Consider the following 26991-nt stretch of genomic DNA (forward strand, 5'->3'; position numbering starts at 1 on the left):
AGGCTACATAAGGAGCAGCGAAGGCTATTCACAGTCAATTGTACTGTGACAGTCGCCGAGTGTGTTATGAACAGTTCTCAAGGCAGCATCTTGCGAGCAGAGTTGGGATCTAGCCAGCGGCGTGTTACGAGTGAAAGTGTGTAATTCAGGGAGACTTGTATAGCTCCCGCGTTATTAGTACGTGAAGACAAGTGAAGATTGTGTTAAGAGATTTTGTTGTAGGGTTTGTAAAGTGTGGAAACCCGTAATATTGTGATAATTAATTGTAGCCGTTGTTTGTAGATTGTTAAATAACCCAATTAACCATCTCTACGGCGTCTTCAGTAACGAAACACGTTACAATATTATTTATTATACTGCAATTGGGTTTTAGCCCGGTGGCAGCAGTACACAATAGGACACAACAGACAAGTAACACACATTACACTAAGTGACAACACGTTCAAACAAAACACAATACACAAAACACAACAATTAGGACATCCTACCACAATGAATACAAACCAAATACGATTAACAACTACAACAATTACAGAGAAATACAAACTACTGCAACAAATACAACAACAAATACAGAGAGAGAGAAAAAAAATACAACACCCAAAACACAAACAAAAGGAAACCAACAGTCATGGATGCGTAATGTCATTCACTTCACTTCACTTCACTTCACTTCACTTCACTTCACTTCACTGCAATTTTTTTTTCTTTTCAATTATTTCCACCCCAACTTCACTTCGCCTCATTTATCACTTTCCTAACCCTTTGCCTAAAATTGCTTGGTCTACAGGACAGAGTACCTAAAGCATCTGTTGTAAAGGTTAAAACACTAAAATATGTTTTTTAAAGTAATAGAATTTTCAATTGTGTAGAATCTTGCTGTGACGGTTGTGTTCCTTCACAGCCTTTCCTTTGAAGTGTTGCTGGCTTTCAGACGATAGCCATCATCCGCTGAAATGCGTCTACTCAGAGGCTTTATTTGCTGGTCGCGGTAGTCGAGCGGTCTAAGGCATGCACTATCTTCGCTCGCTCGGAAGCCAGGATCATGGGTTCGAATCCCAATCAGTGCATGAATGTTTAGTGTTTGTGTGTGTGCGTTTTCTGTGTTTATGTGCAGGTAGAGGCCTTGCGACGAGCTGATCGCTCACCCAAGGAGTCCTACTGAATGTGTAAGATCTAGTAAACAGAAGCGAAACGGAGAGTTTCATGGAGGTAGGCCAAGGGCCAACTTGGGGCTGTAGCGCCAAAGGAGAAAAAGAGGCTTTATTTAATTAATAAAAAACATCGTTTCATTTGATGGAATTTAAACATATTTTTACATATGCTATAGGATGTATTGGTCAAGAGCAATGTCCATCACAAAGCGGCCTCCGTAGTCTAGAGGTAACGTTCCCACCTCATGACTCGTAGTACGCGGGTTCAAATACCCGGCGGAGGTCGTCGAATTTTTAAGGACGGAAAAATTCAGGGAACAATTCCTCGGGGAGGGACTTTAAGCCGTGGGTCCCGTGTCGTAGCTTTACGGCACGTAAAAGAACCTCATATCTCCAAAGGAGGTCACTGAGCCAAATTACGGACGTTTCCCGCCCAACAGCAGTCTCTATTACATCCGGTCGATGGGGGAAGCATTATAGATACCTCTCAGCTAGTAGAGCCGGTCTCGCTGGCTGGGCGGGACTGATGGTAAGCACCAGTACCGGTAGGATATAGAGACTGGTAGAAATCATAGAGGGAAGCACAATGGACCAATACAGGTCTAAGTGCATGGGGAAACCCACCCTCTCCAATAAATAACTAACTAATGTCCATCACAAAAAAGACGCACATTTTGTTTAATCAAATTTCTTTGGCCGAAGAGACATTTCCATATTAAAACACTTTGAATAAAGTTTAAAATAGTCTTTGTTATTTGTGTCCTTTTTGTAATTGAACGCCATGAAATTTGGAACTATGTGACCGGAATATTATTTAAAAGAGGATTCAAGGTCATTTCATGGTGGACACAACCACAATCACAGAAACACAACGGTACAACTGGATTAAGTAGGCACATTTATTATTTTATTAAATTATACTTAACCAGCGAATTCCATGGAGTAGAATTCTTCTCAAAAAGATAATATTTGCTCAGATAAAAGCACCACCTTTTACGGAATCCGAAAGACCATTACGGTGTTCACAAGCTACCGTCATTGACTACCACCCTGAGCCAAATGAACCAGTCCACAGCCTCCCACTAAATTTATTTAAGACCTATTTTAATATTATCCTCCCGACTCTGCTCATTTCTACCGAGAGGTCACTTACCTTCACGTTTTCTGATTAAAATTACATCGTACAATTTGGCTCAAATCCTAACGACTTGTAATTCATAATCAGACTCTTGGCCGTGAAACCGGCTGTCCTAGCAGAGGCTTTTCGTGGTTTTCCTCAGTCAGGCCACGATCGCTTCCTTCCAAATCCTTACCAATTAATTTATCACCAGTTATCATATCATTATACGCTGTATAGCCTAATACTGACAGTGTCGTTAAGTAAACCATTAATTACTAAGACGAAAATTGTGTACTCATTTCTCATCTCTCCCGTGCGTTTCATGCCTCTTGATTTGGTCATCCTAATAACATTCTCGCCTCTGTGGTCTAGTGGTCAGAGTTCCTGGCTATAGATCCAGAGGCCCCGGATTCAATTCCTGGCGCTACCAGATTTTCTGAGAAGTAGTTGGTCTGGAACGGGATCAGCGGCTCCGGTCTAGAAAACCAAGATTAACGGCCGTGGCGATCCGTTGCGCTGACTACGCGACACCCTCTCTCCGCAAAAGTTGGCACTAACTTCACCGACAAGCGGCGGTCGCTCGATCGGTATAGTTCCCTTGCGGACTACAGGCCACGGAGTGCATTTATATTTTCTAGGATATAACGCCATGTGGTCCGTTTAAAGTCATCTGACGTTTCGGAGGAATATATCGCCGCCGTCTACAGGATTTAAGAGTAAGCAACGCGAGAAACCAGAATGAAGCAGGCAGCTGGCTTTGCTCGCTGCCAGCTTCGAAGCTGCTTTCTTGCACCTCTTAGTCTGAAAACCTGAGGATGGAAACGACATATTCCTCCGAAATTGTAGTTGACTTTAAACGAAATACACGGCGTTATACCTCAGTAGATAGTACTCTTTATACGCCCCCTCCCCCCAAGAGAACTTCAAATCCTACACCCTAACAATATTTTGTGAACAGCACAAACGATGAAGTCCTTGGTTATGCAGTTTTCTCCGGCTTCCTGTTATTTCTTCCGTCTTACTCGTAGATCCAAGAACATCAATGAACGACAAACTTTTTTTTATTGCTAGTGGGGTGGGACTAAGTCCCTTGTACTGCGGCCACTTCTGGCCTGTTGTACCAGCCCCAGATGATTGGTGAGGGTGATTGTGGAGCAATTAGTGGAATGAAGAGTGGCACGGGAAACCGAAGTACTCGGAGAAAACCTGCCCCAGCGCCACTTTGTCCACCACAAAACCCATTTGACCAAACCCGGGATCGAACCCGGGCTGCCGCGGTGGGAAGCCAGCGACTAAATGCTTGAGCTATGGTGCGGCCCTACAAACTTATTTTATTTCGCCCTTAACACAATTTGTGATGACAACATTCTCTGTTTAGCAGAGGCTTATCTTTATAAGACTAAGAAATTTCACTTTTGGAAATGCGTTTTATAACTCGTAATGTAAATGTGTACGTCATTGTAATTTAGTATCCCTGATAGTAACAACCCGGAAATTACGAATTTCATGGCCAGAGTAACACAGATTCACAGTTGCCGAATTTCACTCTGAATTCATTTAAGTTCCAAATGCGACTTCATATCTGGCATGAAATGCTTTTTTTTTTCTTTCTTTGGCGCTACAACCCCAATTTGGACCTTGGCTTACCTCCATGAAACTCTCCGTTTCACTTCGGTTTACTAAATCTTAGACATTCGGTAAGACTCCTTGGGCGGGTGATCAGCTCGTCGCAAGGTGTCTGCCTGTACATAAACACAGAAAAACGCACACACACAAACACTGAACATCCATGCCCTGAGTGAGGTTCGAACCCACGATCCCGGCTTCCGAGCTAGCAAAGACCGCTCGGCTACCGTGACCGGGCATGAAATGGTTATTCTTAAATAAACAAAGGAACAGCGTTGCTATGTTCACATGGGAGGGTTGCCAGGCATTGAAGCGTGATTGAAATATTTGGCAGGTTCTGGCGTGTGCCGCTTATCGCACCACGCCACACCCAGCCTGCAGCACATCGAGGAACCTTACCTCGACCTAGAATCAGCGACGACGTATCAACTGACGGCATGCTACAATGTGACAGTTGACTGTCGAGCGTCCGACATGGTGGCCAGAATCAGAACTAACAAGATCTTCAACGGTAAGGTTTATGCCAAGAACCGTCCGAACTCCTGCGTGACCGACGTTGTCAATGACCTGGAGTTCGATCTGAGGCTGGGGTACCATGACCTCAATTGCGACGTCAGGCAGGATGCTCTTGGTAGATTCAGCACCGACATTATCATCCAGGTAAACTGCCCCTGTTTCTTATTTTCTTGAATCGACTTTAGCTTTAGCCAGATGACAAGAATCGCACTCAAGCCCATGTAGAGAGGGAGCCAGCAGGTGCCTTGTTCTGGGAGTCCTCACGTATATTCTAACTTAATTAAAAACATTGCAATAAGCAAAAGTTTGTAAATTCACTTTAATTGAATTGTTGCCTCTCTTCGATATTCATTTACAGTGTTCAGATAATTTCAAAGAAAAAACTTTTCCAATGTCGTCAGTCAGTTTCATTGTGCTTCATGAAATGATTAGTTGGGAATGCATTTATGTGTTTTATATAAAAACAAAATCCGTGGCATGTAGTCCACAAGCGAACTATACCGACCGAGCAACCGCCGCTTATCGGCGAAGTTAGTGCTTACTTTTTCGGATAGAGGTGTCACGTAGTCAGCGCAACGGATCCCCACCGCCGTTAATATCGGTTTGCTAATATATCATATTATGTATCATTAATTATTTGAAATTATTACATTAGAATCAGAATTAATGGGCTTTTGGACTGTTTACATTCCAGTATTCTAAAGAATAAAACATATTGGAAATTGGCTCTGTTTCCTTCCTCAGTTGCACGTACTACGTGTATGTTGAGTCCCTTAGAAAGAGCTGATTGAAGTTAGCTCTTTCTAAAGGACCCAACAGAGTAGGTGTGTCCCACTGCCTCACCTGATGACGGAAACAGATCCAGTTTCCGAAGCGTCGTGTTCTTCATTTTTACTCAGAATACCGAACGATGCAAAGAGTGCAAAAACCCATTAGTTCTGATTGTCAGAACCTTTTAGAACTCATTTCTTAGAGCAGAACCTCGGGTTCTCACCCACTCTTTAATCTGTCACCTTCAAATGATTCTTTTAATATTGTTAGAGAGCAAAGTGCGACTAGTGACTGATATGAAACAAATTAAATAAGGCGAAGGTAAAATTGTCCCTTTGCTTGACTAACTAAGCATCACTCAGTGAAGACACATGGGAGAGTCGAGATATAGCTCCACCATTCTTGACATTGACACTAGATGGAGGTGAGTGGTCAGCTTCAAACGCCGGCCGCTTTACCCCCGAGGAAAGATATCCGCTATCTATTTGATAGGAGGCTGTGTGGGCCCCAGAATCAGTTTTTACGTTGTGAAGTAGAGAAAAATCTATAGCCCCTGCCGTGAATCAAACCCCGTTCTTCCAGCCACAGGCCGTCGCTATGTCGACTGAGCTATCCCGGCTCCTGAAACAAATTAAATATATTTATACGTCTGTATGGCTTTGGGAATGGGGTTGGGGCCCCGCTGGTTCCCCCTCCATCTGACCTGTCTTAAACCCTGAACACATCACTTTCCGAATTTTGTGCCCGAAGTGTTAACATGTTACACTAATTAGTGGTGTGCCGATCACAGTGGGCGCGCTGTCTGAGGTATGAACTGTCTTCCCCCATTCGAACACTGGGGTCGTAGGTTTGAATCCCACTCGAGGCATGAATGCATGTAATGTGCGTTTATTCTGTGTTCATGTTGTTCTATGTGTAGGTAGCGGCCTTGCAACGGGCTGATCCCCCGTCAGAGGAGTCCTACCGACTGTGTACAAGATTAAAACCTGGAAAAACGTCCAAGATCCGAAGGGCTGTAGAACCATAGAGAAAGAAAAAATTAACAATGTAACGAAGGTTCATTCTACCCCAAAGAAGCATTGAACGGTATACGTAGAAAGGCTGGTCGATATGGAATTTCGTATCAATATCATAGGTTTTCATAATAATACCGACTCGTTTTATTGGTTTAGGGCTTTTTAAATTGAGTAGCGGAATTCAGTCGTAAATACCGCAAGTTACCGTAGTTTATATTACAAATTGTTGTACCTACTTACAATGTTTTCATACTCGTATCGTCACCTGAGGGAATGACTATAGACTAGCTTGGATTGGTAATTGAATTTATTGAACACTTGCAGATCAAACTACTAGTAACTTGAACGCTAACTCTAATTCATGCACTCCACAGTTTATTACAGCATGCACTGAGTTTTCTCAGTCTGCTGTATCTTCACCGGTTGTCGCCTGGTAACGGCTTCAATGCCGTAGCTTCCTCGGCATCCGTGTTCACGTCCTTACTAGCCGACGACTGTCTCTCAACTCACTCCCTGGCTGGCGGCTATTTAACACCAAACTCGTACTTTTCTCACTGCCGTCTCAAGACTCTCTCATAATCGCAGCTGTTCCTCGTTATATAGCGCCAGCACGGACCTCATAGAAAAGACCCATACCAAGAGTTGTATTGTTTCATCACGTGGTTATCGCTCGGACCGCATAGAGAACACCATCCCTATGTTACTGTTTACAGCCATTACCTAGCAGTGACCGTTAATTACAGAATTAATACTTAGTAATGGGTCTACATACTTTAATATACAGATTATAATGGAAGTTATTAATTTTACTTAGAAATTTTTAAATCATCATCTACAGGTATGTCAAGGTAGGGAAGGTAGGTAGCCTGTTTCTTCTGAAACGTACCAAGGCCCAGGACCGAAAAGTGGTTCGGGGTAAAAAAAAAATTAAACAATACACACACCAAATAAATATAATAATATAATTGGTCGAATGAAGGAACAATACAGGCTGTCCCAGATGAGGACGAAACAACGGAAAACAGTGCACCAACTCCGCCGTTAATTTAGCAAACCTAAAAATGTTCAAGAGATAATTTGGAACGAGACGAGCACCACACTCTTCCACGGTGTGCAGCAGAATCCCCTTCGGTTTTCAGACGAACCTGCTAGTCCCTGGTGAAAGGGTGAAGGGCCCAAGCGTCCAGCAGGAGGAGAGGGGGAAATGGAATGAAAGGGGCTTCCTAGTTAAGGGACATGTCAGTAGTTTCTGACGTTACACTTCTCAGAGAAAATCCTCCCCTCATCTTCTTGGTCATCTAACATTATTTCGTCCATCTGGTTAGTAAATACTTTATATAATATAAATGCCTCAACACAGTGCGTGTTTTGAAGGGGTTGTAATGGCATACAGTTTTAAGAAAACCTGACATATTGGTGGAATATATTGCATCCATCTTCATGGTAAAAAAGGAAGCTAATCAAGAAACCAGTAGAAGTGGGAAGCAAGCAGAGCTCAAAGTTTTGGAGGAGGAAAGTACTATATCCATCTTTTGGGTTGAAGAGTAAGCTAAGCTTGCCGCCTGCTTCTGCTGTTTTCTTGTGTGGCTTACTCTTCAATCCTGAAGGTGGAGACGATGTTTTCATCCAATGAATCAGTTTCTCTCCAAACTACATCGCATTACAACCCAGAAAACTGTACTTTTCATACTCATCACTGTGAGGAACTTAAATGAAACAGATGTCTGTATTTATTTTAGACATACTACACAACTGTCACATGTTTTGATATATTTCTCTCTCCTAATCATCAAGTGGAAGTCTCTCAAGTCAATTATAATGGAGGGAGCTCCATTTGTATCACTTTTATACCCACAGGAAACCTTCGACTGCAGGAGGAACATGCTCCTTCTTTGTTACTTGTAGGTCTCATAAATGTTCCATCATATCTGAAAGAATATCATCACTTATCTGATTTGTTTCATTCTGGTCCGTCACACTAACAATATTATAAAAGATGAAACAATTCCATCCAATGTGACTGGTGATGTTTTTCTTATTTCAATTCTTCATGCCCTTACATGTTTCGGTCCTTAGAGACCATCATCAGAGGGACATCAATACAGTTTGGAAACCACTATTACAATGGGTGTTCTGAATGTTAAAATACATATACATACAATGTTGACAATACACAAATGGATACAAAATCCAAAGTTTTCACAACTACAGCGGCTGTCTTGATATGTTAAAATTTTTTAAAACTTTTGTTATTTAAGTTAGAATTTATAAACCAAATAGGTTCGTGTCCTCTCTCTTATCAATATTGATAGAAGAACAAAAACACACAAAGGAAAGTAATAACCAACATAAAATGTTCAACCTCATATACATCAGTACACGCCCACACTGTCACAGACACAAGAAGTATAAATACGCGGTGCAACACACCCTAGGACAGTATGCAGGTCGTACCAAAAGTCATGAGCAACTTCTTTTTTGCATGCAACCGGGGAACAGCAGGCGAAAGAGCGTATGGTGGTAGGTGGAACCAGGTGTTATGTTAACTTTGAGTGTCTTGTGACGTCAATAGTTTGCATCACGTGACCAGTATCACTCCTAATAAAATGGGGGACAACCATATGTCGTTTCACCAGCATGCTGTAATCGAATTTCTTGTGAAAGAGGAAATCCCTGCTGTAGAAATTCACCAGAGACTTCAGCATGCTTATGGAAGTGTGTGCATGGGTGTGAGCAGTGTTCGAAGATGGGTGAAACATTTTAAAGATGGGAACACCAGCATCGAAGATGATCCTCGGAGCGGTCGTCCTCGAACAGCCTCAACTGAACGCAACAAGGAAAGAGTGGGTGAGATCATTCAAGATGACAGGTGTGTGACTGTGGACACAATAGCCCAAAAACTTGGAATAAGGCACAGTGCAGTACAAGAGATGATTGAAAGTTTGGGCTATAGGAAAGTTTGTGCTTGTTGGGTACCGCGGTCATAAAAACAACACAGTGCGCCGCGAACAACCACAGGACGACATCTAAAGTAGGACGAAACAACAAAACTCCTTAAAAAAATAACATAATAAGGTTGCTGAAATAATACAATACCCATAATATATTTGCAGAACCTTCTTCTCAAGAAAGACAGGCGGCACAAGTTCGGCCCCCGTCAGGAGAGGTGATAAGAGAGAGGACAGGAACCTATTTGGTTTATAAATTCTAATTTAAATAACAGAAGATTAAAAAAAATTAACATATCAAGACAGCCACTGTAGTTGTGAAAACTTTGAATTTTTTTATCCATTTGTGTATTGTCAACATTGTATGTATATATATTGTAACGTGTTTCGTTACTGAAGACGCCGTACGGATTGCTAATTGGTTTATTCAACAACCTACAAGTAACGGCTACAATTAATTATCACACAGTTGCGGGGTTTCACACTTTATAACCCTAATCGCAATAATCTGTTTACACTGTTGCGGGGTTTCATGATTCATAACCCTATTCGCAGATCAATTCACTCTTTCTTCAGTAGTCTACACGTTTACAGTATGGGAGCTATGTAAGTGTCCCTGTATCACACACTCCCAATTACACAACTACACACACGTCCGGTTCTTCTTTCCGCGAATGCTGCTATACTCCAACTGTAGGCGGCTGACTGGGGAACTGTTGATCACAAACTAACTCCCTCCGGGGACGGCTACAAGTTAACTTGACTACAACTGAACTCGCCGACGGCCACATTACAACTCACTCACGCTTACTGCTCAGCCGGCTTTTATTCCGTTCGCTGTTGCCTGTTGCCTGCGTCAACAGCGTCGTTGCGTGCCATGTAACAGTGTCTGCGTATAGCCTAGCAACGCTGTTACCTCACGCCGTCTTACGTCACCGCTGTTGACTCGCGTTGCATAGCTACCAGGACGCTGGGACTCGGCTAACTTCGGCTCCGCTCGGCGCGTCAGCTCCGGGGGGGGGGTCCAGCTAGCGTGATGCGTCACAATATTTCAACATTCAGAACACTTATTATAATACTGGTTTCCAAACTTCATTGGTGTCCCTCTGATGATGGTCTCTAAGGACCTCTGTTTCTCTGGTTCATTAAAAAATCATTCGATGTCCAGAAACAGTCTGTGACATTTCTTTTCAATGCGTATCTTCCAAAATTCTGTATTGCATAAGGACTTAATGGAACTTGTATAGGGACAGTCCTGAGATTTGTGTTTCATAACAACAGACAGTTTCTATAGAAGGAAGTTACAGATTCAGCCCACATGAAATAATTTAGAAGTGAAAAGAATGTATTTAATATCATTTTTATTAACAGGAAAAATATAGTGAAGAGAATAGTAACAATTGTGTCTAGCTGTGATGTGTGAATCTGCAATCCTATTGTGTCAGTCGTGAATGTTGTTCTTCAAATTGTTGATTCCCTCTTCATGCACTTCAAGTTGAGAAAGCTGCCTCTTTTATCAAGGGGGAGGATGCGGTGCATATTTTATTAAGGTGTAATAAAACAAGGAAATGGAGCGAGGAACTTCTAAGTAAGAATTGGTTACTAATGAAGGAGGACTTAGCACACAAGAAATGCTAACAACTGTGTTCTTGAGAATATGGGTATATACTTATTTAATGTTAAATTCAAGTGGGAAAGTAGATTACAGAAGACCAGACTTAAAAGACAAGAATAAGTAAACAGAAATTTTGTGCAATTTGGAGTTCCCATGGCTGTCACTATTAAGGCTACTGTTTTCTGGATTATGGCGCCATGTAGTTTGGTGTATACTAATGTTTTAGAGGAACTTACTGCTTTAGTCTTCATGGTAGGAGACTCTTCTAAGTATTATCTACAAAGTCACTACTGTAATAACCTCAAATCTCACATAAATTCTTAGAGACTTCTACTTTGACAATGTAGGCAGTAGATTCCTTTAAAGGTTTGTAAATGTATATCAGATGATACAGTGTCATATCATAAAAGACAGTAATCATCAAAGTAGGAACTAGATAGTGGTAAACTAGTATAAGATATCAGATTGTTGTAAACATCACATGTAATTGTAAACTTATTTGAGGACTGTGCAATTTAGTAACTTAGTGTTACATGAGTATAGACCTCTGTAAACTTGAATTTAACAATTACATAAATAAGAATAAAGTAAATAAACAAATACATAAATAAATGTCATGTTAATATGTTTCAGCACCATGACCAGATTGTAACAAGCCAGGATGTTGGGCTCTCTATTAGGTGTTCTTATAATCTTCAGAATCGCAGTGTAGGACATGGTATGGAACTCCAAGTGAGCGGTGAACCGGATGAAAATGAGGAGAATGCTTATGTTTTGTCGCCCACAGTCACCATGCGAATTACTGATCGTCAGGGTCAGGACATTCATACTGCTCAAGTTGGTGATGCCCTAAGTCTACGATTTAACATCCTTGATGAAGACACACCATACCAGATATTTGTCCGAGAACTTGTAGCTTTAGATGGTGTTGACTCTAGTGAGATTCTCCTCATAGATAGCTTAGGTTGTCCTACAGATCCAACTATCATGGGACCCATTACAACTGTAGACCAAGCAGCTCGATCCCTTCAGGCTCCATTTGATGCATTCAAATTCCCTACTTCAGATGTCGTGCAGTTTAAAGCTTTGGTGACTCCATGTCTTCCATCATGTGAACCAGTTTTATGTAATGTGGAAGATTATTATGGGATAGAACGCAAGGTTGATTCATATGGAAAGAGGAGACGAAGACGAAATATTAATGCGACGAGTGACGAAGATATGCTGTTGGTTCAGAGTATACGGATTGCTGATAAGTTTAAGTTTAAGAAAGAGATGGAAGATGAAAGGAACAGAGCAAGATTAACTGAAAGAAGTGGGGAGCATCCATTCTGTATGAACATACTTGGGCTTGCGGCTGCTGCTACTATTTTCCTCTGCACTCAGGTGCTTTTGGCCATGGTGTGCCTCTGGCAACGTAAATGGAGAAATGACAATACACCATATCATGATAGGCGCCACTTATATCACCGTGGATACTGAACTTATTATAACAAGTGGTACATTAATTGTTTAATAGAATATACAGTAGGCTCCTAATTAACTGGGGGTATATTATCCAGGGGCTCTGTTTAGAAAACTGACTGGTGTGTCCAATGTCAAAAGATATTTGTTTCGATTCTCTTTTACCAATAATGTTCAAGTAAAATATGCTTACAAATGTATGTGTTGTTTTACAAACCCCAATTCAGAAGTTAGTTACATGTTCTTTTTGCTGATTATCTGGGGAAATTAATTTTGTTATCAACTCTGAATAATCAGGAGTGTACTGTATTTTATCAGGATTCAAGTCGGAAGCCAAAGAACTGGTTCAGGATAAAGACTTTGGAAGTGTTCTGAATTTGACATGGCAAACTGAAGAATGCAGAGGCTGGCAAATCAGAGGAAGAAGGACAACTTTCTCCCTTGCACCCACTTCTGGTATTCTTGATTCAGGATACTTCCTACCACTTTACTTGTAGATCAATGGACAGAGTAGCTGACTAAGATAAGTCTAAAGTTTCCAAATGATTACTGGTTACAAAATATATTACAAGGATGTCATTATTACAAAATTCTGAACTCTGAAATTAATAGATATTCACTGTAAATCTGGATGTTTTGTTAATTTAATCAAAGGAGTAAAGTAATTGTCATTTTGAGAATGAATCACTTAATTGTACTGATCAGTTGTAACAACTAAGAAGAACCCACATGCATTCAAATAGTTTTTTTTTATTACTAGTGGAATGGGATTTTTTTATTGCTAGTGGGGTGGGACTAAGTCCCTTGTACTGTGGCCACTTCTGGCCTATTGTACCAGCCCCAGATGATAGATGATGAATTGAAGATTGGCAGGGGAAACCGATGTACTCTGAGAAAACCTGCCCCAGCGCCACTTTGTCCACCACAAATCCCACTTGCCCAGCCCCGGGTTCGAACCTGGGTCGCCGTGGTGGGAAGCCAGCGACTAACCGCTTGAGCTATGGTGTGGCCATATTCAACTAGTTACACGTTAATGTATCATTGAATGCAGTTGTAGGCATAACAACATTTTTGTTGTTCAATTATCAAAGTAAAAACTATATATTTCAGCTGTTTAACTTTTCTGACTTTCAAGGAGTTGCTTTCTGGCAACTTCAGTATTTTCTGTAAATGACATACAACATTCACATAATGTGGGAGAAAGAGAGTGATATTTACTAAGGTGATTCCAGTTGTTTATTATTTATTAATTTGTTTGTTTATTTATTTATTTAAAGACAGTGTACTAACTGATTAGGTTGTATAGTGTCAGATGAAGAATGACAGGATGCTAATGAAAAGTGAGTTTGTAAGAATGTGTGATGAGGAGACCATGGACCTTTTCAAAGTAATATGATGGTATGTGCGTGGATGAAGAAAAGAAAACAAGGGAAAAACCAGGCAGAATGAGAGTGATTATACGTACATCCTATTCTGAACAGTATAGTCTCACATCATGATAGTGTTGCATTTGGCCCACTGGTTTGCCCTGGAACACACTTTCTTCCCATTTTCATTCACAGTGACAGTTTTTATTGTCCTGATTGCTGGAACTACTTAAAAAAAATGTTTTTGTTCTGATTTCATTTGGGTTCCTTAGCATTCATTTCATGTGACATAAGAATCACTCACTGTCATAAGGTGTACATCGACAGTAAGCATACTGAGACTTTGTTTCTTTATCGTTTATCAGAATGGGATGGTTGACAGAACTACACTGCTTATTGCAGAACAAAGAGATATTGAAAAATATCTTGGGGGATTAGTGCAAATCTATCTTGTCCCATTTTCATGCTGCAGATTATGGTATTTCTAATCAGGATTGGAGTTATCTAAGAAAGATACAAACCACAGATTTTAAAAGCACAGAATAAATGGTTCTGACAGTTACATCATGATACTGAGCAATTATGTTATAAACTGCAGTGCCTAGAGGCCATACTTTTAGACCTGACCTTTGTATTTATTAAAGAGAATTTGTAAGAAGTAACAGGGCAGTGGATGTAGTCAGCCATGTTAGCAAATGCATAGTCAATATGCATTTTGACCACTTGGTGGAAATGTGCTTGTAATTTCATCTGTATGTAAAACAAAGAAAAGCCAGCTATTCCCAAAACAATTGCTATCATGCACATTCATTTTCTTTCTGCAAGCCTTTTGTGGTGCACTGTTAGAAAACTTAATAATTGAATGCTTGTTCTTGCATGTTCATTTGCTTGGCAGAATTCCTTCTCACTGAAAAAGAAAGCTGATTCCTCCTCTTCGATTATCAGCAGATCCCGCAGTTTCATAACTTCTGAACGATTTCATAATGTGAGATAACTTCTACATCAAACTGACAGATGTGGATTTGGTGCTGGAAGTAAAATACAGATCAATAACACATGTGCTCATGTCATTAGCTGTAAGGCAATACATTTTAAAGTTGCTTGAGCCATCTGTTAATGCATAAATACCTAAGTCACATAATAATATTCATGTTTTTGTTTCTGTGATGTGTAATGAGTTTGAATGATTAAACATCAACATCAAAAATGCTGATTAATTTGTGGACCAATATGTGAATCGATTTGTGCTAATCACATATTTTATAGAAATTATCAGATATGTTACTCACTTGTGTTATTGGATATGCTGAGCATTAAAATATGTGGAGTGTATCTCCCTAATGCTATCCCTGGTCCAGATGATAATTCTTGATCACTCAATCAGACATGTTGTCACAAAACATGTTTATGTACAGTATGGATAAAAATAAGACAGCGTGAAAGGTGACAACCTTTGTGAGTGAACATGTATTTTGTTATGTGCAAGAGAAAATGTTTGTTTCCTTTTATTGTTTTGTCCAGTCTTCTCAGAAGTTTAAAAGTTTAAAGGATCTTGATATTATAGAACTTATTTTTGTGCTTTTATTTAAAAGTGTTCAAAGGGAGACCAAGTTTTAAAGTGTATGAACTTGAGTTCAGAAAACAGGCACCAGCAAAATGCATAATAAGAGTGCTGATAAATAAGTGCTGGGGCTAGTAGCTGTTGACATGCGAAGTATAGCTCCCAGCATACTCATAAGAATGTTTCTGATGAAATATTTGCAATCTCTGAAGGGAGACAGTCACTTCAGACAATTTTCTCCAGGTGTCTTAATACTAGACATCTGTTAGTGGGGGCTTCTGATGGAGTACTTTCTGTGATCCATCCCAAGATAAGCACAGGACCTACAGGAACACATCACATGTATACTTCACAATTTAGCACATGACAATACTCAAAACATACTAAAAAACCTTAGCCAGCAACTAAAACTTAACTTCAGTTGTCATCTTGAGGTTGTGGGACTGACCCAGCTGTCTGTCCTATTGGTACGTAGAGGCTCTATGAGGTAAGATAATCAGGGTGTGAAGATGACTGCTCAATTTCTATCACTACTTTGCTTTGAAGGTGCTGAATATGAGCTTGGAATGAAAATCACATCCGCATATCAACATGTTTCATCTTCATTACACATCTTACTTCTGATACCTATTTTTAAAGGATTAGACTTAGAGCCTTTGGTATTATTATTACTTCTACTTTCTTCCTATGTGAGACTTTTCTTTGCCGTACTTTCTTAGTAAGCTCTTGTGAAATATTCTGTACTTGCATAAAGCTCATGTGATGTTACAAGTGTGTTCAAGGTATTCCAGAATTTATTATTGTAAGCTGAAATAATGGAAAATGTCTTGGATTTTGGTAATATGATTGCAGTTTCTCAGAATCTCACTGACTCAGTGTGACCACTGGTGTTCAAAAACCAGGCACCAACTCTGTTGGGTATTCATGTTGGACTGTGAGAAAAACAGCATTAACATTGATCAGACTAAGGGTCACACTTTTATTTGTTCCCACTGAGTCAATTATACTTCCCCTGTTAGCTATTTATTCTGTTTCATTATTTTAACACATTTCTTTTACACAAGTGATGATAATGTTAAATATGATGTTCTGAAATTTTAATGCCAGTGAATGCCATGTAACAAAGCTTGTACTCTTTCCCTCTTAGTAAAGAAAAATATTTCTTCTCAATTTGTTAGCATATATTCACAAAATTACCATAGTTTGGGCAAGAAATCAGTATTTCTTCCTTGCAGTGCAAATATATTGTACTTCTTATCTTTGAAACACAATTTCTATCTTATACATTAATGCCTTCCATGTCTCATTTTGTTATGGAATATCTGTTGAGTAACTAAATTTTCCAAGGGATGTTGTGAATAATGAAAGTAGTCATAGATTTATGTGACTTCTGGAAACAGAAATTGATATTACTGACTCTCTATTTCTGACACAACAGCTCTGTATTCATAGCTGTCAGTGTGTGCTCTTCTGTGAAGTGGAACCTTCCTTATCATAACAGTGATAGGGTTAATACACTTCTCTGTACATGTGTGTGTGGCTCTTTGTTTAAAGGCACCCATTTTTATGTTAAACGTAAGTGTAAAACATGACTTCAATATTTTGACGTCTCGCACCAGTTCTACAGAATGGGAATTTGGTTGGAAAAACTCTCTCAGATAAGAGACTTCCATAGTTTGGGCGGTGATGGTGGTGGTGGTTATGTTGATATATGGGATTATATTGAAGAGAAAGTGAATATACATGTATGATATTTGTAATATACAAAAATAGGCATTATTCAGATTAATTGGTTTAATGAATTACCTTGTGAAACAGATAATTACTATCTAATCCCTGGCCTGAATGTGTGCCAGTGTGGTGCTTGTCAGTTGCATTAAAACTATTGTCAACAGGAATACAGAAACCAAAGTTATGGATTGCCTTCACTCTCTGTAATGAATGAAGTCCTGCTGTCTTTATTTGTATTTGTTTACTTACATAGTACGTAGTTGTTTCTATAATCATTTTATCATTGCCCTGGTGATGTACTGGTTCTCAATAGTATTTCGTTTAAGATACTTAGAATAAATTGTAATTATGTTGTCAAATTTAAATGATGAGATTGTGTACATATGCAACTTGAAGCGGCGGAATAAATATTCAACCTTTTTTAAATAGTTTTATTCTAAGCCAGTATGGAAAGATGGTCAAGTTCTTTGTTACACATTTTGTCAGCTCATTTCATCACATGTATTTGAAGTAATTATTCTACAGCAAATTCAAACTGTTTCCAGGATCCAGAATAATACCAAAAATATTGATATAACCTCAGAAAAAATTATATTACCATTAAACATCATAAACAACACAAAATAGAAAATTCTCATGATGGGCACTCAATATGTTAATACTAACCATGATATCTGAAATATAACATTTTATGTTATCAAAGATATGACAGAAATGATCAGTACATCATGACATACGTGTGAGGTCTGACAGTAAAATTTACAAACTGGCCACCATGTACTTGCCATGGCAGCAGTGGGCAGAAAACTCAGTATGGTTTGTTGGCATATCAGTGTTTCACAGCAGTGTTGTTGTTGATCTATGACAGTTTTTTTCTGAGTGGCATCTATTATTGTCTAAATATACAGCAATACCTCACATAGTCTGGCTTCGATCAGTCTGGATTCACTATAGTCCAGTTTGAAAATTTCAAAACAAACTAAATCTTAATTGAGCAAAATAAAAATAAATTCTAAAAAAATAGTACACAAAATTATTTTTAATAAATAATCGGTTTTTTTCTCTTTATACAGTCAAGTCTCTTTTTGTGCAGTTTATTTTTATGTGGTTTTAAAGTTATGTGATATGATACATATTTAATTTTTTTCTGGGGTTCCCCGTTGTATATGTATGTACCTATGCTTGGGTCGTTCATTCTTGAGCTCTGACAGCTATCGCTGGAGTAGGTGGCTAGAGCACTACTTTAACGGAATTTTGGAAGAGCTACAACATCAGAAACGTTATTGAAAATATAGATGAAGCATGGCATGAATTAACAGCAAGCAATATGAGGGCAGTATGGAAACATATCATACCATATTGTGCAAATTATTTCATTGGTTTTGAAATTCATTTTGTTGAAGTCACTAATAACATAGTGGAAATCGGACAGCAACTTGGTTTCAATGAGTTAGATTCCGTCAACGTTATTGAGTGCATCAAATCAAACACTAATGAATTAGATAATGAAACACTTATTAATAGATGAATAAAGGGCTTATGAAGAACTAGAGGACAACTTAGACAACGATGACTGTGTTGAAGTGCCTGCACAAGAATTAATAGCTGAAGAACTATAAAAAATTATTGGAATGGTTGAAACCTTGTCAGAGCATATTATGGAAGTTGATCCCAATATTGAATGTAGCGTTACAATTTTCCAAACAATAAACAATGCAATTCATTGCTACAAAGAAATGTATGAAGAGAAAAGACCCAAAAAAAAATGTGCAGACATTAATATTGCAATTTTTAGAGAATAAAAAAAGAATTGCGAAAAATATGAATTTTTTAAATTATTTCTAATATAGACATTTGAATTTATTAATCGCGTTTTATTTATTGAAAAACGGAGAATTTTTTTGAACCAATTATCATTTTTTGTATGTATTTGGTTCCTCGATTAGTCCAGTTTCAAACAGTCCGGGATATTGGTGGAACCGATTATGTGTACTATGCGAGGTATTGCTGTATTTTGATGTGCCATTGTGAGAATTACAGAGCTTGAATTAGAGCAATGAGAGAGGGAGTTTTTAGCTAGTAAACAAATAACTATGGTGGAACACCCTCACTCTTCACTGGATCTAACCCCTAAAGATTTTTTTCTGTTCCTGAAGATAAAGAAAATATTGAAAGGAAGGCATTTTGATGACATTGATGATATCAGGAGTAATACAACAGCAGCTCTGAAGGCTGTTAAACCAGCAAAATTGTTTTGAAGGATGGACTAGGTGCTGGCATCGATATGTAGCTTCTCAAGGGTAACCACAGTGATATTCAGCAATGTCATATGGAGCACTTTTACCATGATGAGTTCGCAAAATTTATTGTCAGACCATGTAGAGCCATGTGAATCATGCCCCTTGCAGCATGTTTTTCATGTCAGTCCAAAATAAGCATTAGACACAGGAAGTAGGCAAGATGAGTTGGTAGGCTGATTTGAAAGCATAAGTTTACTTCGTTTTCAAGTTTCAGTACAAGAGGTAAATTTTCCAAAGCCTTCAATTTACTACCCTCTTAAAATGGAACAAAATGGTCTGGCAACTGTTTTATCAATGAAAAGATGAAGTGTAATTAAAAGAATGTCTCTATAATGTTAGGATATAATGAGTTAACTTCTCTGTTTTGTAGTCCTGTGCACTGCAGATTTGTTCTGAGATGTACAAACACAGGTGCCTGCAGTGGGAACAAACAAGGCATCTGTCCTATGCCCCCATGGATTTTTTAAAAAGAAAATCAGAATAGAAAGAAATGCACCAACTATTATTAATAAAAATTAACAATTATTTCTAAATTTGTAAAAATTGTGAGTTTGAATGCAAATTTTCTACATGTTCTGTCCTTCCTGACAAAATCCTGGCAGTGACCATTTGTAAAGTAAAAAAGTAAAGATATCCCTGTAGCAGGCCATGGAGGTTGTGGGATGGTGAGGTTCCCACATTTTATAGACAATCGGCTCATAGATGGTGGCAAGGTTGTTAACCCTTCGCACTGGCTGACCCCCAAGAATATTACTGGTACTCATTTCTGTTAGAGGATGAGGCAGGACATCAGATGATGACGTGGACATTCTCTGAAACATGCCACAGCTGGCAAAACATAGTGTTTCCTCAATTCCAAAGGGTTCAGACAATAATGTATGATGCCTGGAACTACTGTTTTTTTTAACTTTGTCCAGCGTCTGGTATTGTAAAAATCTAGAGAACACAACATTTTGGAAACTGAATCTGTTTCAGAAACATTTGATTTGAGTTGCTCAGGGCAGTCGCCTATCATTGCTGTCTGAAGTGTGACATCCTGAAGTCTGGTAGGTCTGGTTCAACATAAACATATAAAGGGAACCTACTGCCTCTGGCTTTAGTGCAGAGGTAGTTCTGAAAGAAACGCTGGTTGAGTCCTGTCAGGCCATGACAGGCTACACGACCTGCACAACGCCTTGCCCCCTCATGGCCGGTCATGGCCCAGAAGAGACCAATCGCGAACGATCGCGAATCAATATCTTCAATCGCTAATAATCGATATACAGGCGAAGGATATAGAATTTCAAACATATATGTAGATGGCAGTAGCAATTAATTGCATATCACAGAGTACGTACTTATTCTTGTGATGAATTTCGAGGCCCTAATCGCCTATACTCTTTTTTCGCGATAGTCATTTGTTCAGAGACTGGTGTATATTAGGGGGAAGATAAACCTATTTTATAGAGTTGGATTGTGGTATAGTTTTTACTCAAATTAAGATATTTCTCGTTTCATAGCAGTTTGAATTTAATGACACTACCATATATTACCGAAAAATTGCATTGTCTTTGCTATCTATAGAATTAATTCCTAACAGCGATAATTCGTACTCCATATATTTAGGAAAGTTGAAGTACTTTCCGTTTAATATTCATTGCTTGTGTGACGGACGAATGGTGTTTGAGGTGTTCGATGTGCCAGATGACTATTCGTATTGTATAGTTGGCGTGTGAGGCGAGTTGTAGGGCTGAGTACAATTGTAAAGGAAACAACGGTTTGAGAATAGGACGATGGCTGCGGCCCCCCATAAATTAAGCTGTATTCTGTTTGGACATAGTTCGGACGTTAGGTCGGTAGCTGTAACCCGCGAGGGTTATATTGTTACTGGATCTAGAGATAAAAGTGCGAAGATTTGGAAGCCTAATGGGTAATAATTGTCATCACCTTGGTTTAACTCAACTGGTGGCGGAATGTACCACAAACGTATTTGATTGGGTTATAATAATAGGTGTTTGTGTTCACAGAATGAATAATGAATACTGTGAGGCACAAACTCTGATGGGACACTCAAATTTTGTTGTATGTGTGTGTGTGCTACCCCCTCATGACGGTCAGCCGTTGGGTCTTATACTGACGGGAAGCAACGATCGTTGTATTTGTGCCTTTGCTCCAGATTCTTCAAAACCATTGTATGTGTTGAAGGGGCATACTAATGCTGGTATGTGCAATGCCCTTTTTATGAAATTAACATGGAAGGTCTAGGATCACCATTTTCTTTATAGCAACATCTGTTAAGTTTGTCACATGATGGAACATTAAGTCAGTTGCATGCAGTAGTAGGAACCTGCTGTCTCTAACTTCAGGGTGGTATAGATGGGTCAAGGGAGATATAAGATAGTCCAGTGGTAACCAGTGGCTGTTTTATGAAAGGAAAAAAGTTGTATTATGAAAATCATATTAATCAGTCATTGCTGAAGATTGCCAATATGAGTACTAAGCACAACATAATTTTGATCAAAGATAAGATTGATTAATTCACATTAAAAAGGGTTTTTACAGTGAAAACTGTTTTGATAGGAAGTGGGACATGTCATTCTTAGATTGATGAACGTTTTAATCTCTTACCACTAAATCTACTTTACTTGCTATGAATGAAAGGTAAAGTTGTCCCTGTAGTTTAAGTAATTAAGCATTATGCCATGAAGGTGTATGGGGGAGTAGATGTATAGATCCACATTTTCTTCACCTTGGCACTTGCTGGAGGTGAGTGGTCAGCTTCACTCCCCGGCCACTTTACCCCTGGGGAAAGAGCATCTGGTACCTGTTGGACAGGAGTTTGGGTGGACTCCAGAGCTGGTCTGAATGATGTGGAGAAGAGAAAATCCTTGAACCTACTGGGACTCGAACTCTGACCACGGTCTTTCAGTCTGTAGCCAGTTGCTATACCAATTACGCTATCCTGGCTCCTAATTACTATGTATTACTGTTCTAATTTCAGAAGTTGTGATATGAGTTAACAGTTTTGTGTTGTCAGTATAAGTAGAAACATTTCTGTAATATTTCCATGTAGAGCATGTTTAGTGCAGTTGCTGTGAAATATGTTCATCTCAAGGAGACAGAAGTGAACAGAACAGTGAAATGCTAGTTTGTCTAAACTTGGATAGCTCAGTTGGTATAGTTATGGGTTATGGGCTGAATGACCCACATTTAATTCCTGATGGCAAGATCTTTCTTCTGTTCACAGTGTCCAGACTGGCTCTGGGGTCCACCCAGCCTCATATCCAGTGGACACAAGGGGCTCTTTCCCTTGGGGTAAAGCCGCTGAGGCATGAAGCTGACCACTCATCTCTGCCTAATGTCAAGAATGGTGGACCTATACCTCCACTCCCTCATGTGTCTCTGGCATATTGCTTAACTAACTAAATGCAGGGAGAACTTTACTTTTACCTATTTTGCTACTGTAATTTCGTTTATTGTGATTGAAGAATATACGCCACTTCATAAAAAATGTTGTAGTTATCTCCTTAATATCATGGTCAGTATTGTCTGTTATGTCCATTACAGATAAGGTGCTGGCAACACGAATCAATACTTAAATGGAATGAGGTTTATTATCCAGTTACCACACAGTCTGTTAGAAGGCCATACAGGTTTATGATACCGGAGGGTGAATTGTAATGGGGAAAAACTTACTTATAACAAAACTATAAAATTTCAAATCAAATAATCATTAAAATAAACTAAGTGGAAATACTTACATGAATAAATATCTATAACCTGGGTGACTTAGAGGTTTACTTGACCTGTGCACATACGTTCATCCCCCACCCCATTTACATTAATTTCTTATGAAAAATTGACTCTTATGTATGTGCTTTTTAATTTACACAACCTCCCCCCCCCCCAGAAATGCATCTACTATGTAAATCAAGAAATGTCTGTGTATTCTTATTTGGTTGTAATGTTGCATAAAAGTGAAAGCAGAAGTTATTCTTAATTAAGCACCACGCCATGAATATGTATGGGAGCGTGGTGGTATAGCTCCATATATTCTGAATCTTGGCTCTAGATGGAAGTGAGCTTCGTGCTATGACAGCTTTACTCCTGAGGGAATATCTGTCTGTACATATTGTATGAGGGGTTGGGTGGGCCCTTGAGCCAATCTGAACATGCTGGAGGAGAAAAAATCTGTCCACCTGCTGAAAATTGGAACCTGGTCAAACAACCTGCAGCCTTGTCACTGTGCTGATTGAACTGTCCTGTCTTCTGATGTTATGTAGTGAGTTTAACTGTTAAATCCATAAGCTTTCTTCATATTTGATGGACCTAAGTGGGTGAGGTTATTTCACATTTCCATGTTTTAAAGACTGAAGCACATAATTCATAATTTATTTGCATCCATAAACTAAAATTTGACAATCAGTTTAAACCATCTAAAACACTATAAATCAACAACTCTTAAAAATGTACAAAATAATACACAAGACTAAGAACAATACAGTCATCTTAGGATCATCGTCCCCTGGATGAAGCTAGCAACCGAGGATGACATCCCCCAACAGTCCAGTACAGAGCAACACATACACTTACACTATCTATATACATCCATACCACATCAGAACCAACCTGAGCCACCAAACTACTGTCATTGTTACTGAAAAACTCCTGCAGAGAAGAAAAACAGTTTTGTAATTAACTTTCTAATTTACTTTTAAAAACCTTAAAATTTTCTATTCTTTTTAATTCAGGGGGCAAGCTGTTATGTATTTTAATTCCCATGTTAATTACACTTATTTTGCAACGAACAATGTTGCATATTTTTACATACAAATTCTGTTTTCCTTTAGTGTTATACTTGTGAATGTCAGAATAATGAGTTGTGTAGATCTTGTTTGTTTTTAAAAAAGCATAAGATCTTATATATAAGATATATATAAGAGTAAAGCATGGCCGGTGTGTAAGGCTGACAACCTTACCACCATCTTTGAGCTGATTGTCTAGATAATGTGGGAGCCTCAACATCTCACAACCCTATGGATCTTCATGGCCTGGTACAGGGATAACTTTACTTTACTTTTTACTTTTTTATTACTGTTATTTACTCCCCTCCAAAAATAATACCAAATTTCAGTATAGATTCAAATTTAGTAAAATAAACATTTCTTAGTACTGGTAAACCTACTGAGTCTCATATGGATTTAATTAAATAGCTTTGTTTAATTTATGGCAAAGATATAGTTTACGAGTGGCCCAGCTTAATAATCATCTAAACATCTAAATAATATTTAAAAGTCAGCTTTGTTTAACAAAAAACATACTGTATCTGCATTAGAAAGACCAATCTGTTAATGCTGTTTACTGAAATAATTGCTGTTTATTTTGAGAATCATGTGAAACCCATAAATATGCTCCTTGGGCAAAGTATGTAATATTTTTTTAATGTGACACATATTCATCACGGACATTTTCCTTTACACAGTTAATTACAAATTGGCAGAAGTTCCATTCTTTTCCATAACATCCAGATGATCTCTTGGGCTCACCCAGCCTCATATACAGTGGGTACCAGGGGCTTTTTCCCAAGGGGTGAAATGCCAAGAGCCTGAAGCTGATCGTTCACCTCCATCTAGTGCTGAGGTTAAGGACTAAGGAGCTATACCTCTACTCCCCCATACATCTTTATGACATGGTGCTTAGTTAAGTAAGCTAAGGGATAAATTCACCTTTACCTAAGAATTTCATATAAGATTTCTAATTTACTTCTACAGTAATTAATCTGGCATTAGGGACATACTTACTTTATTTATTTTATAGCTGGGCAATCCAATCAGTATACAGCCTCAAATTAGTTTTACTGATAACTGAAGGTGGCAGGTTATGGTAGATTTCTTATGTGTAGAAAATGCAAGAACGTTTTCATAATAAGAGAATTTACAAGGAGGATTTTTACTGCATTGACCAGTTCCATAGCTCTGTGCTTCAGGGCAGCCAGTGCGCCACTTGCTGTGAGGCACATATGAATTTTGCTATTGAATCATCATGCCTGATGGCCAGTAATGTTCGGAATGAAGGGAAGTTCTCACCTTTGTTCACAGATCACAGGAGGTGTTGAAAATGTTATCCCTGTACATGTAGACATTCGTTGCACTGGCTGAAGAAGTTCTGATTTATCCTTTGAAGCTGTTCTGCAGGAATATTTGCTATTTCCCTACGAATATTTTCTTTAGTTTTTTTTTTCTGTTTGAGGGTTACTGTTGTAAACTTTGTCCTTCAAACAACCATATTCCTGCAAGTGAAACCACGCTTAAAGAGAAAAGAATGTCAGTTGTGGATCATTCTCACCTGTGTTGATACTGTAAAAACCAACTGCAAAAATGAGCGCTGCTAGCTATATTGTGTGGCTGCAAAGCTTGGATTACTGTTGTCTTGCAGGATCTAAGCTTCAGCAATTGTGTTGGTGTTCTTGCATTAGATTTTGACTCTCCAGTCTCTTGAGCTAGAGGTTTCAATGATTCTCTAGGTGTATTTTCATGTCTGGCCCCTGTGTCATACAACTTCTCAGTAAGCACTCAGCGCTTATGTTTTTGTTACTTTTCTATTAAGAGTCCTGTTGTTCTAAGTATATTCACCAAATTGTGAATTGTTTTTCTGCTGGGAACTCTTTCGTCATGAAATTTGCGTTGAAATTTTTGCTGACATTTTCCAACTGTATTTCACACAGGTGTCATACAAAAATACATGTTGCTCTAACGTATACCACTCCACGATGTACCACACTGCACACTAACTGTAACTGAGATCAAATGGCTAATGTAGCTTGTAACTGCTGCCTGCTGCTGACAGATCATAGACTGCCACACGTGAACTGCACTTCTCACCATGAAACATAATAACATCAAGCAGCCCACAAGTTAATTACTTCCCTTCATTCCAAACATTACTGGACATCAGGCATGCTGATTCATCGGCTCCTCACAGCAAGTGGCGCACTGGTCGCCATGAAATGCAGGGTCATGAACTGGTCACCAAAGTTAAAAAGAATTCTGTACATGCACACTATATATATGCCACTTTCATTTACACAGATATGTGCAAGCATACTCATGAGAGTGTTAATATAAGAGGCTATGGGGAAAATGGGCTCTTACAATCAGAGATATGTTTTGTATCGTGTTGTACATTTACCTCTCAGAGAATTATGTGTTTCCCTGTTTCAGTCTGCAGTCTCTCTGCTGGTTTAAATGACAGAACAGTCATGAGTGCATCATGGGATGCAACAGCTTGCATGTGGAAGTTAGATGGCAGTACTGAGCCTTCACTTACATTGTCTGGACACCAGGGAGCAGTTTGGTCTGCCATTCAGCTGCCATCAGGAGACATAGTAACAGGTTCAGCAGATAAAACCATTAGAGTATGGGATAAAGAAGGGCAGTTCCAACGTACATTGACGGGTATGATTTTTGAAGTGTTTATATTTATGAGGAATGCAAAAGTGAACAGCCAACACTTTTGTGATATGTACACATATTATTTCAGAGACCTTTTAATAATGTGGTTGGTCAAGTAGGTTTTTTTCAGTAATAATGCATGTGACGTGTATTTCAGAGTCATTCCAGTTCAAATTTCAGTTAGGGACTGGCAGTCTGGCTGAGGTATCTTGTGGCTTTCGTTAGTTGCTACAGGCAAATGCCAGAATGTTTCCTACAGATTGTCCATGACCACATCCTTGTGGTCACTTAGTCACCAGTGGAAACTGAAAGATTTTGCTAGTGACTAACTTCCTATTCAGTGTTTGGAAATCAGCTTTCAGAGGTTTGTCA

General features: G+C 38.9%; 2 protein-coding genes across 2 annotated transcripts in view; both read left to right on the forward strand.

The window, feature by feature from the left end:
* The window catches only part of LOC111873941, a 48081-nt gene extending 35069 nt beyond the window's left edge, over positions 1–13012 (forward strand). The window contains exons 4-5 of the mRNA XM_023869049.2: positions 4235–4560; positions 11400–13012. Coding sequence (XP_023724817.1) covers positions 4235–4560; positions 11400–12248 — 1175 coding nt within the window. The 3' untranslated portion in view covers positions 12249–13012. The remainder of the gene's footprint in view (positions 1–4234; positions 4561–11399) is intronic.
* Positions 13013–20603: 7591 nt separating this feature from the next.
* Positions 20604–26991, forward strand: part of LOC111873946 (phospholipase A-2-activating protein) — a 34422-nt gene continuing 28034 nt past the window's right edge. The window contains exons 1-3 of the mRNA XM_023869052.2: positions 20604–21098; positions 21196–21389; positions 26389–26622. Coding sequence (XP_023724820.1) covers positions 20962–21098; positions 21196–21389; positions 26389–26622 — 565 coding nt within the window. The 5' untranslated portion in view covers positions 20604–20961. The remainder of the gene's footprint in view (positions 21099–21195; positions 21390–26388; positions 26623–26991) is intronic.

Source organism: Cryptotermes secundus, unplaced genomic scaffold, assembly GCF_002891405.2.
Source record: "Cryptotermes secundus unplaced genomic scaffold, Csec_1.0 scaffold691, whole genome shotgun sequence".
Taxonomy (NCBI): Eukaryota; Metazoa; Arthropoda; class Insecta; order Blattodea; family Kalotermitidae; genus Cryptotermes; species Cryptotermes secundus.